This window comes from Chlorocebus sabaeus, chromosome 12 (genome assembly GCF_047675955.1).
Source record: "Chlorocebus sabaeus isolate Y175 chromosome 12, mChlSab1.0.hap1, whole genome shotgun sequence".
Taxonomy (NCBI): Eukaryota; Metazoa; Chordata; class Mammalia; order Primates; family Cercopithecidae; genus Chlorocebus; species Chlorocebus sabaeus.
The window spans coordinates 112,414,906-112,427,064 of NC_132915.1; the positions used below are offsets into that span (position 1 = coordinate 112,414,906).

Sequence of the window (12,159 nt, forward strand, 5' to 3'; positions counted from 1 at the left end):
AAAACTCCGTCTAAACAAAAAAACAAACTCTGAATGGGCCAGTCAGCTGAATGCAACCTCCACCGGCCTGCATAGCAGTGTCCCGGTGACTGCCCTGCTGACAAATCCTTGCTTGTTAGCTAGGCCACCTCCCCACGGCAGCTTCCCACAAGGGGAACCCTGGCTTCAGGGGCTACTTCCCCAGCATCACAATGAGTGTTTGTGGAAACGTTCCCATCTTACAGAAGAAGATGGTTTCTATGGTGCTCTTGGGTGATTATTACGTCCTTCAAAAAGGAATAAAACAACTGAGCTTTAAGCAATCACTCCATCAACACATTAAAAAAATAGGTTTAATGCAGGTGGGTCATCTCATGACGAATTTCACAGGCACTGGGGACAGCAGGCGGCCAGGTGCTCAGAGGGCACCAAGGTGCCGCAACTCCCTGCAGCGTTGACACCACACAAGCGGCACTGCCACCCCCTCCTGCCTCCCGCCCCACCTTCACCCTCAGCCGAGAGGCCTGGGTGACTCTGAGTAACACGTTAACAAAAAACAAAGCTTCTTTGAGGAAACAGCGTGACTTAGTGCAAAAGATTCTCTGCAGCAAGAAATGAGGCCCACGCAGGAAAACTCCTGCCCGCCTGCCCAGGGCCTGGACACAGCCCGGGCTCAACAGAGGTCATCCACAGAAGCTGCCAACAAATTAGAGCACGGTTTACGGCCAAAGATTTTTTGCTTTCTCTACCTGATTTAGGGTTTTTCAAAAAGTTTCTCTTCCAGTGGCACACAACTGTTCTCCTGGCTCCTGGGCCACTGGTCCACCTGACAGGGCAGGGTCATAAGTCCCACCCATGCCTGGAGTGTGGGGACATGGATTTGGGGTGACGCTAGGGTTGTCAGTACCACACCCTGTGTCCTGCTTTAGGGCAGCTCTGCCTGTTGTCCCTGTAATCATTATTCAGGGCACCCTCCCACTTGCCCCCAAAGCCACACGGCCATGGGCAGTCCACCATAGTGCTACCGGGACTGCAAGGCCGAGGAGCAGAGCAAGGGGTCCTGGGTGAGACCCCGGCCCATGGTGGCCGCCCTCCCTGAACACAGGCATCTGTGCCCCTCCAGCCCACCTGCCTCTGTGCCATCATTTGGGCCCCCCAGTCACTGGAGGGCAGCGTGGGATAGGATCTCAGCATATACCGGGGGCTCCAAGATGCTGCTGGTACCACACAGGCTCCGGGGCTGTGGTTGCCACATTGAGACCTCTGCCACCTGCTGTGGACACTTGGGACACGCAAGTCTCCATCCCAGCTCACTGCAGCCTTGATCTCCCACGCTTTCTTTGAGGATGTTCCCCCAAAGAAAGAGGCCCAAAGCCCTCCTCTGCAAAAAAACCCAGAAAGGAATGGAGGTGCCTCCCCAGAAATCCACAGCATCTGAGGACATCCTCACAGCCCTCCCGGAACAGGCAGACAGGTCAGTGTTGCTGGAGTCAGCCCTTGGCTCCCAGGGTTCCCCCAGGCCAGCCCCTGAGCTGAGAGCCTGCTGAGGCCCCTCCCACCTGAGCCCCTCTCTGCCCCCCGCTAGACTGCATCTACACAATCCAAGGAGACCCTGAATGCTGGCTGGGGACTCAGGACCCACACAGCCCCTCAGGGTGACAGTGGTACGTGGGCAGTGCCAGGACTCAGGCGGCCCTGGGCAGAGTAAGCAGCTTTGTGGCAGTGTGGTGTGTCAGCGAGGGGAGCCTTCCGTGTCCCGTTGGCTGGGGCTGAGACCAGGGAACGCAGGAAGGGACCGTGCAGCCAGGATGGCCCCCCCTCCGGATTTGTTCCTGGGCACACAGCCCTCTGTGTCCAGAGGCCTCCCAGGGTGACGTCTAAAGTCCCTGGCAGCTGTGGTCCTGGAGAGAAGCCCACAGAGAGGCAGAACAGACGGCCCACTCCGCAGTATGACCTGAAGACGTGTGAGCAGGAGCCACCTGCAGGTGGGCGCCGCCCCTGAGAGTGCACATGGGGAGGGTGGACGCAGGAAGCCAGCCTAGGGGCGGCATCCGCACCCCCATCACGGAAGTCTCAGCCCTTTCTTTTCTCTCCGTGGGCGCCAGGGAGCAGCGACTGCCTGCGGGATGGGCAGTCCCACCCATGTAAAGAACACAGCCACAGGCCTGGACGATACATCAAGCTCGCGCCCACGGCCCTCACATGTCCACGAAGACCATGAAGCACCAGCCCAGGCCCCCGACTAGCAGCATGGTGACATGGATGCCGTAGATGAGCAGCTCGTTCACCAGGCGGAAGTCCACGCGCCGGCGGCCCAGCAACAGCAGCAGCACCGACAGCTTGCGCTGGAAGCGCAGCAGGACGCGAACGCCCAGGTACTGTAGGCAGAAGAGGGCGGCCAGAGCACCCCAGAGCGCCGCGGTGAACAGGCTGCAGCTGAAGTAGAGCAGGAAGCGGATGAAGCCGTACAGCCAGCGCGTCTTGATATACACGTCGAAGTTGTTGTACTTGGTACGGGCCAGGTGGGAGGCGCGCACGGGCCCGCAGGCTGCATGCAGGCAGGTGGTGTGCGGGCCGTGGAAGGAGCGCACCCGCCTCGGGATGGGCATGACCGGCATTGGGCCCTGGTGGCGGCGGCGCTAGCTCGCGGTGGTGGCGGCGGCGTCCAGGCAGCGGTCAGCGTAGGGGTCATGGGCGCCTAGGCCTGGGAGCCGGCCGCTGAGCCTCGCGGGAGGCGTCGGCCTGCGGGGAGAGCCGCAAAACCCATGTCAGTGTGAGGACACTGTGCGGATCCTTCCCCAGGCGATCAGCCGGCGAAGGCGGACACAAACTCCAGCGCCCGGACTACGGGAAAAGGGAGTCCAGGGCAGGATCTGCGGGCACTCCCAGGCTTACTCTTTTCACAAACCCTCCCAAGGATACTTCCAGGGGGCCCACCACCTGGGGAAGCCAAAGTGCTTGTTCTAGGGCAGCACTGGGGAAGGGGGGCCTTCGGGGCAGCGGCCAGGGGAGGCCCCCGGAGGTGGTCAATGCCAAAACGGATGGGAAGGGGCAAGAGTGGCTCTTTCCCGCAGGATCCCCGCAGCCCCCCACAAGCTGGACCACCCTCTGCTCTTAGGCAGTTTGCCTGTTACTGCCCTGGTCTTCCGTGGCTGCCTGACCCAGGGCTGACACAAGCCCTTAAATGGTGCCTGCAAAAAGCCACCACAGGGCCGGGAAAAGGGACTCACAGATGAACCGAGAACGAGCCCGGCGGGGGCAGGTGACTCCAGCAACCTGACAAGTGCTGGGGGCCAGATGGACGGCTGGGGGGCCCTGGGGTCACCTTGCTGGGCCTGAACCCTGGCACTGTCCTTCCCTAGCAGTGACCTTGGGCAGGTCACCTGACCCCAAGACGGCTCCTGCTCTGTCCAATGGGGGTGCCAATAGCACTGCCCTTGCGAGTAGCTGTAAGGGGCTGGGCCTGGCGTGCACAGTGGAGGCACAGCGCCCAGGCCCCCGTGTGGGGTCGGCCCGGGGTCTGGCAGCGGCCCTACAGACTGGGCTGCTAAGAGCAGACGCGGCATTTGGCTCTCTAGCTTCACCTAGTAAATGCCGTTTATAGCTTGCCTAAATAATCTGTAGACGGAATGAACTCATAGGTCAGGAAATAAAATCGGAGTAGGAAAGTTGGTAACACTAAGGGGACTGTGGCCAAGAGCTTCGCCTGCCGTCAGACAGATTCAGCCTGGGGCCCTGCCGTGGGGACCTCCCCGGAGCGGAAGCGGGAGGGGCCGGGCCGCCTGACCCTCCCGTGCCCGCAGGGGCCCGGCCTCGTCCTCTCCCTCCGCCCGGCTCCTCCACGCGGTGCAGGAGCCAGAGCGGCCCGATTTAAGGCCGGCCTCGGCCTGGAGATCGCCGCGGCCGGGACCCCAGCCATGGCGGTGCCCCTCAAACGCGGCTCGGCGGGGCTGTGTCCCCGCGGGGTCTCACGGCCCGCGGCTCCAGCCGAGCCCCGGCTTTCTGCAGACGCCCGCTCGGCCCGGCCCATGGACCCAGGACCGTTTCCTCGGGGCCGCAGAGACGCGACGGGCCCCGGCAACGCCTCGTGAGCACCGGGCCTGCGCCGCGCCGGGCCCCCTGGCTGCAGAGCCCCTGCCGGAGCCACTTCCGGGTCCCGCGCCGCGCGTTGCCCTGGAGACGGCCCCCGCCGAGGCCGGGTCCCCGCCCGCCGCTCACCCGGTGCCCTCTCCGCGGCGGCGCTGGCGTCCCGGACCTCGGGGCCGGCCGGCGGTGCTGGGGGCCGGGCCTGCGGGCGCCCCTGTCCCTCGGGGCTCCGTGCGCAGGGCGGCCGCATGGTGCCGGGGCGCGCGGCTGGGGACGCCGGCGGGGCGGCTGCGGGCGTGGTTCACGCGTCCCCGGGGAGGGTCGCCCTGCGGGTGAAGGGGCGCCCGGGCGCGGCCGCCGGAGGCGTTTGGCCCAGCGTGGGAGCCGTAGCGCCGTCCCTCGACGGCCACCGTAGGCCGGCCTCACGCCCCCTCCACCCGCGCCGACCGAGCCGCGCTTCCCTTCCCCCTGCTCCGTGCCCGCTCTGGGCGTCCGGGACTCGACGCTTCCCGAGGCGCGCGTGCGTGCATGCGTGCGTGCGCACGCTGCGAGCAGTCCGCAGCGCTGCCTCCCCCGAACGCCCTCGGGGTCGCGCCTGGTCTTGCGCAGGCGCAGATGGCTGGCCTGAGCCTGCCGTTCCTGGGCCGCGCCTCCGTGCCCGAGGAGGGGCGGTGCGCAGGCGCGCTCCCGTGGAGCCGTCCTTTGGTCCCAGAAGAGGGCTTGATCCTGGTAGTGGCCCCGGCCTGAGGTGTCTGCGACTCGGCGCGCTGATGCCGGTCGCTGGGGTGGGGCCGGGCCCCGGAGGAAGCCGCCTTCCCGGCGGAGATGGGTGGCCCAGGGACCGGGAACAGGTCTGGTCCTCGCGGGACCGTGTGCGAAGGCGCCCTGCGAGGCTCGGGTCTGGGGCTGGGAGGACGGGGCGGCCGCGGGAATGGGGGCGCCCCCCGGGCTCCGGGAGGGCGGGGAAGGGGGGGGCGGCCGATGCCTCGCGGACCCGGGCGGCAGGGAGCGGGTGGGTGGCTGCCAGGCCTGGTGGGCCAGCGGCGACTTCGGCAGCCGAAGAGGGGACAGCCCCGGAGCGCGAGCAGGCCCAGCAGCAGCCCCAGGGCCCCCCCAGTGAAGGAAAGGGACTTGTGTTAGTGTCCCCACGCCTGGTTCGTACAGGCTGGCGGGTGTCCTGGGGGTTTCCAGCGAGGAGTGTGTTGGGGAGCGCTCCTGGGTGTGGCTGCTGGGTGGGAGGGGAAAGCAGGGTCAGCAGGCCCTGGGGCGACCGGAAAGTGGGTGGCCCTTCTGAGTCATGGCTCTGGAGCAAGGGGGCTGGGCCCTCCGGCCCACCAGGCCCGTCATTGGCTACAGCGAGCTGGCTCCTGGACCCACGTCCTTTGGACCAGGGCCAACCTGAGGGCTGGCGCAGCTACGTTCTCCACTGTGGCCCCATCCTCGCCACTGGAGAGAGAGCCGCCTTTACTCCTGCATGAGCAGGAGTTCGAGGAACATCTGGACGAGCAAAGGGCACCAGGAGGTAGCACAGCAAAAAAGGCCAAGAGCCTGTTTTCTTTACCGATGGCTGGCGGCAAATATTCCAAAAGAAACAGGTGTCAGGCAAGAAGTGTTGGTTCACGGCGGTCATTCCACTGCTTTGGGAGCCGAGGCAGGGGCATCACTTGCCCCAGAAGTTTGAGACCAGCCTGGGCAACATAGTGAGACCCCTGTCTCTACAAAAAAATTAAAATCAGTAAACAGGTCTTCCTTCCTCAATAGCCCCGTTGCTGGCTCACCTCTCTGCCTCTCCAGATGTTTAGCTATTGAGGTAAGGCTGGGCGTGGTGACTCACACCTGTCGTTCCGGCCTCAGATCTCTTGTGCCCAGGAGTTTTAAGACCAGCCTGGGCGACATGGCTGGCAACATGGCCTCCACAAAAATAAACATTTTAAATATATAAACATTGAGATAATAAAAAGCATCTTAATGCCTGCCTTCGTTTTTTGTCTTCTGTTTTAAGGACCATTAGAGACAGACTAACTAGAGAATTCTCCCTTTCATGCAGCTCATGCTGGGACGCCGGCACTGTAAGACAGCTCCCGTGGCCAGAAAGAGGGTGGTGTGTAAACCGGGTGGTCACCCGTCACTCGGCTTCTCGAGTGCTGGTGAGGGTGGTCGCCTGTTCATGGATCAGGGCTCACACCTGGCCCATCTGGTGCTGTGCCACGGGAGGGGCAGAACCACAGCCCCCAACTTGCTGTGCGTTTCCCGTGTCCTCCCTGCCCTGCAATCCCCTAGCCCCAGCTCTGGATTAGATGCCCCCCGCTTCCTGCTGCACCCGCCCAGAGAAGCGCAGCATGTGTGCCTGCCCTTGCCCGCATGCTGTTACCCTGCTCTGGGTACCAAGGACACAGGCACAGCAGAGCCCCCACCCTCAAGGCACCTGCCATCTTGTGAGAGGGACAGGCTGAGGGGCAAATGACCGGAAAGGGTGGCAAGTGCCATGTTGGACATATGGCCTTCATACAGGGGACGTCCCAGGACTGCTGAGCCAGAGACCCCCCTCCTTGTGGGTCAGCATCACCCAAGCCAAAGGCCAAGGAGGTCCCTTGGAGGGGGGTGGCCATCAGAACAAAGCTGCCAAGGAACACACCCTTAAAGGAGTGGCCAGCTAGTGAGGCTGTGACTGGCCCTGGCTGCATCCAGACCCTAGAGTGTCCTGCAGCCAGGGGCAGACACAGGTTTTGTGGGGCCTGAGACTTCTGTGGTCAAGGCTTCTGTGGTTTGAGGGACCTTTCTTTTTTTTTTTTTTGAGACGGAGTCTCGCTCTGTCGCCCAGGCTGGAGTGCAGTGGCCGGATCTCAGCTCACTGCAAGCTCCGCCTCCCGGGTTCACGCCATTCTCCTGCCTCAGCCTCCCGAGTAGCTGGGACTACAGGCGCCTGCCACCTCGCCCGGCTAGTTTTTTGTATTTTTTAGTAGACACGGGGTTTCACCGTGCTAGCCAGGATGGTCTCGATCTCCTGACCTCGTGATCCACCCGTCTCGGCCTCCCAAAGTGCTGGGATTACAGGCTTGAGCCACCGCGCCCGGCCGGGACCTTTCTTAAGAAAATACAAAATTAGGAACCAGCCTTGAAGCTTCTGCTGCCAAACTTAGGGTCAGGTGAACCCATTGCCAACTGTGCCCAGAAGACAGCCCCCTAGGCTGAGTCAAAAGTGGTTCATAGGCCGGGTGTGGTGGCTCATGCCTGTAATCCCAGCACTTTGGGAGGCCAAGGTGGGCAGATCTTGAGGTCAGGAGATCAAGACCATCCTAACATGGTGAAACCCCGTCTCTACTAAAACAATACCAAAAACAAAAAACAAAACAAACAAACAAAAAAAAAGCCAGGCGTGGTAGCAGGCTCCTGTAGTCCCAGCTACTGGGGAGGCTGAGGCACGAGAATGGCGTGAACACCGTAGGCAGAGCTTGCAGTGAGCCGAGATCGCGCCACTGCACTCCAGCCCAGGTGACAGAGTAAGACTGTCTCAAAAAAAAAAAAAAAAAAATAGAGGTTCACAAAATCACGTCTAGTATGATCCCTCGTCAGCACAAACATATTCTTAGATGTCCGTTTCTGGGTGAAGTCCTGGAAGCAGATAAATGTTTGCAGAGGTGATGTGTGTGTGTGGTGGGATTAGAGAGATGAATATATTTTACTTTTTTTTTTTTTTTTTTAACATTTCTGTACTTCTGATTTTATGTTTTCAGCATGATCCAAAAAAAAAAAAAAAAAAAAAAAAGCTGGATTTGGACAAATAAGAAGTGCATATCAGCCAGAGTAGCCTGAAACATGTTCCTGTAGTAGAATCTTCGGGAAAGCTGGGGCCCTCACTCACCAGTACCTTAGGCTGGGCCCACAGTCACGTGCTTCTCCCTACAGGAGGGTTCTGTGTCCCGAATTCCAAAGGTGCAGCAGTCCCCTTGTCACCTTGTCTGTGTTGATGGTTCCACACTCTCTGGTCGGCCATCTACCCCACCAGTCTCTGCTCGCCTCTGGATGGGGATGGCCAGCTGTGAGGTTGGCTTCCCGGGCTGACCCTGCTGCCTGCTGCCCATTGCTGCCAAGGTTGGGATATCACTTGGGGTTTGGGGTGAGGGGACAGTGATGGGGAGCCCTGGTTGCCCTTTCCAGGAGAATGAGAATTTCAGTGCGGAGTTGTTTATTATTCGACTTCAACAGAGGCGCCACAGTCGGGGAAACGCTCACGCGCCTTGGGTCATAGGGCAAGTCCCGTCTGTCTGCTTTGAATTTTGGTTTGGAGAATCTGCAAGCCCCACACGTGTGGAAGCACCTGTGCCCCAGGTGTGGGTTCTGGTCTTGGTCGTGTTCGTGGCTGGACGCTCTCCTTGAGGCCGCCCCTTGGCACCCTTCACAGAAGACAGTGAGGGTCGCCCTTCCCTGGCTGACCCTCCAGAACGGCCAGCCTCCCCTAACTCCCTGTGAAACCAGGGTGCAGGGCGGGAGCCTGGACCCCTTTGCAGTTGCTTTTTCTCTCTCTCTGTCCCTCCTCCATTTTCCAAGCTCCTACTCGCCCTTCAGGACCCAGCTCGAATGCCCCATCTCTGGGAAGTGCCTTCAATCTCGGCCTGCCCCTTCCGTCACACACCCTGTCCCCAGGCGGTGAGGGACATCTGACTGTCTCCTGCTTCCCCCTCCTTCACACGCAAAGCCGCCCCCGCCTGTTGGTGGCCTGTGTCTCCGCTGGCCCAGTGCTCTCTTGCTGTGGCCACTGTGGGTTTTGGCCTGGTGACCCAGTCCACACGTGCACAGTGCAAGTAGCTTCCCAGGACACCGATTTCCTCCCCGGCCACGGCTGTTTCTGGTCTTTTGCCCACTCCCTGAGCTCTGCACCCGTGGCCTGGCCACAGCTCAGCCACCCCAGGACCACCGTGTGCCGGGGATTTGCCGCAGGTTTGCCCTGGCGTGTGAGGTCCAGCGGGGTCCCCATTAGCTTCCCTGTCCCCGTCCCTGTCCCCTTCCGGCCTCCCTCTGCGCTGTGGGCAGTGGCTTGGCGCCATCTGCTGGGCTGGTGCCTGTGGTGCCACCAAGCGCAGGAGGGACCAGGCGGCTCCTGGTGGGACCCGGTGGCTCCAGGTTTGTGGGAGACTTTAAGTTGGGGCCGAATGTGGCGCTTGCTGCCAATACAGAGCTCGCAAGCTGGACGGGACCCCCTGGCCACACAGCTGAGAACACCTGTTGTCCTGCCTTTGCAGGGACAGCGAGGCAACCCCTGCCTGGAAGGAGCACTTTCCCCACCGAGGCCGGCCCGGGGCGCGTGCGGAGCAGGTGTGTTGAATGGGTGGAAAGAGTACAACCCCTGGTTGTGGGACAGGTTGAAGCCCACCCCTGACCCCTCCAGTACCATCCCTCTGTCCCTCCACTCGCTGGGGCTGGGGGCCGAGGATGCGGTCACTGTGGGCACTTGATCCAGCTGGTTGACTTCAGGGTCCCGGCAGGGAGTGGCTCTTGCTGCCAGGACAGTGGAGGCCTAGAGAGTCCTATCTCTAACACCAGCCACCTTGCCGGAGGCCTGATCTCTGACACCAGTCACCTTGCAGGGTTCGGGCCAGGGAAGGGGAAGGGATGGGAGAGAATGGACGCCTCCAAGGTCATTTTAACTGGTTGTTGGACAGGGCCAGTGTGACTTCAAGTTCAGTGACAACCCCTGTCTCCATGTCTCTGGGATGGGGTGGGGGCCTGTGGCCCCACTGAGCTGAGCCACCCAGGAGGCTGGGGAAGGACACGCAGTACACACAAGCCCAGCATCCTCCGGCTGCACGGACATCTCTACCCAGGCCCTTCTGCAGCCACCTCCCCACTTACCCAGCAGGAGACCAAGCCAATTCTTTTCTGCGAAACTGGGCTGGCCTCTGTGACTGTCCTGCAACCAGACAGAGGAGGCCTGAGGGACTCTGCACGGTTTCTGGGCTGAGGCAGAAGCAGCCCCGTGGCTAACCCTCCGCCTCCTGCATGCCGCCTCCTCTTAGCTCTTAGCGCCTGCTGGGAGAAGCTGGCCCCAGCGTGGACAAGCCTCCAGGAGACCGGAACACCCACCACCCTGTGCCTTCCCAACTGAGCCCCAAACAGCGTGGAGCAGAAGAGTCCTGCCGGGCCCTTCCTTGGAGACTCCTTGAGTGTAACCAAATGGTTGCTGTTTTGTGCCTCTGAGTCTGGGGTGGTCTGTGATGTGCCCAGACGGCTTGAGTGGAAGAACGTGTGGCTTCAAATCCTCATAGCCACCTTCAGGGGAAATGGCCTTGCCTCCCCTGGCAGATGTTCCCACGTCAGGTGGACGTTTTATTCGCCACAGAAAGAGCAGACTGTATTAATGGAGGGCTGTGCAGAGTGACCCAGAGCAAATACTCCAGACCCAGCCTGCCACTTCCACCGTGGCTCCACTGCTTCCTCACCGTGGGCAAAATCTCAGCCTTTCTGGGCCTCAGTCCCTTTGTCTATAAAGTGGAAATAAGGACACACAAGCATCAGAGGGATGTTGTGGGAAACAGCTTTGCTGGCCTGCGTGGAGCCTGCAGAAGAGGGCCTGTCCCCTGCTTATGGGGAGCCAGCCCCCAAGGTGGCCCATGACGGCTCCTTGCCCTGTGTGAGCCAGAGGGCAAGGCAGGAGGGTGGTGTGACTTCGAGGCCAGGTCACACAATCCCTCAAGGCTTCCATCTTGCTGACTCGGATCACCCATGGGAGAAGCTGAGTGAGTGCATGACAGCTGCCATGTTGTAAGGATGCTCAAGCAGCTCTGGGGGAGGCCCTCGTGGGAGGAACTGAGGCCCCCGCCAGTGGCCAGTGCCAACTCACCGGCCGTGTGGGTGAGCCCCTCGGAAACAGACTTTCCAGCTCCTGCTGGGCCTCTACAGGGCTGCAGACCTGGGGACATCCTTTCTGCAACCTCATAAGCGACTCTGAGCCAGACCCTTAGCTTGGCCATGGCTTGATCCTGACCTACAGACCTGGGCAAGATATGAAGTGTTGTTAGGGTTTGAATTGTGGTCCTCCAAAATCATATGTTGAAATCCTAATCCCCCAGCACCTCAGAATGTGACTACATTTGGAGACACTCTCTTTAAAGAGGTTACTAAGGTAGGCCAGGAGCAGCTCATGCCTGTAATCCCAACACACTGGGAGGCTGGGGCCAGAGGATCACTTGAGTCCTGAAGTTCTGAATCAGCCTGGCAACACAGCCAGAACTTGTCTCTACAAAAGAAAAACAAAGAAAGAAAGAAAAAGAGACAGGGAGGTGATGGTGTGGGGGTGAGGGGGGAGAAGAGAGAGGAAGGAAGGGAGAGAGGGAGGGAGGAAGGGCCATGAAAGTAAAATGAAGTTATTAGGGTGGGCCCAAATCTGACTGGTGTCCGTAAACAAAGGGGAGATTAGGACACAGACATGCACAGAGGGATGACATCGTGAGGACACGGGGAGAAGACGGCACCTACAAGTCCAGAAGAGAGGCCTTGGGAGGACTCAACCCTGTGCACACCTTGATCTTGGTCTTCCAGTCTCCAGGACTGTGAGAGGGTAAATAAATGCATGCTGTTAAGGCCACAGAATCTGTGTTCCTTTCTTATGGCCGCCGGGCAAGGCAATCCAAGGGTTGCTTATTGTTTGACGACATCCCATTCTGGATGTTCTCTGATGGAGAGTGATGGGGAACTGTGTACCAGGCACTCCACTGAACATGGCAGGGGCCTTGGTCACAGCGATCCGGGAAAGTGTGCTGTGGCTGTCCCTGTTTACAGGGGTCAGGGGGTGCAGTGACTTGCTCGAGGTCACTTGGGCCATCAGGTGGAGGCTGGGGGGCAGCACTTGGACCAGGGCTTTCTGTACCCCGTTGGTCTGTACACAAGCTCCCCATGGTGTCCTCTTTGGAAGGATGGGGGGCAGCGGGCCCCTCGGAGCCCCTGCGGGAGAATCCTCTTCCCTGACAGAGGCAGACACTCAGGTTAGGGAGAGGGTTGGCAGCCTCAGAGCCCAGCTCCTCCCCTCCGTGCGGTCCCCTCAGCCTGCTGGCACTTTCCAGATCTTTCCAAGCCTGGCTACATCACTCAGTCTCAGTG

The 12,159-nt window shown here is 60.6% G+C and overlaps 1 protein-coding gene across 1 annotated transcript; it reads right to left on the minus strand.

Annotated features, from left to right (window-relative positions):
* Positions 1-313: 313 nt before the first annotated feature.
* Positions 314-5,289, minus strand: TMEM250 (transmembrane protein 250). The gene is made up of 2 exons (XM_008005658.3): positions 4,198-5,289; positions 314-2,721 (listed from the first exon to the last, which is right to left on the minus strand). Exon 2 carries the CDS (start codon positions 2,595-2,597, stop codon positions 2,178-2,180), a length of 420 nt encoding a protein of 139 aa, XP_008003849.1. The 5' UTR covers positions 2,598-2,721; positions 4,198-5,289; the 3' UTR covers positions 314-2,177.
* Between the last annotated feature and the right edge of the window lie 6,870 nt (positions 5,290-12,159).

Bases quoted from the DNA above. Each gene is read 5' to 3' on its own strand.
- TMEM250 (XM_008005658.3), bottom strand. From the start codon at position 2,597: ATGCCGGTCATGCCCATCCCGAGGCGGGTGCGCTCCTTCCACGGCCCG.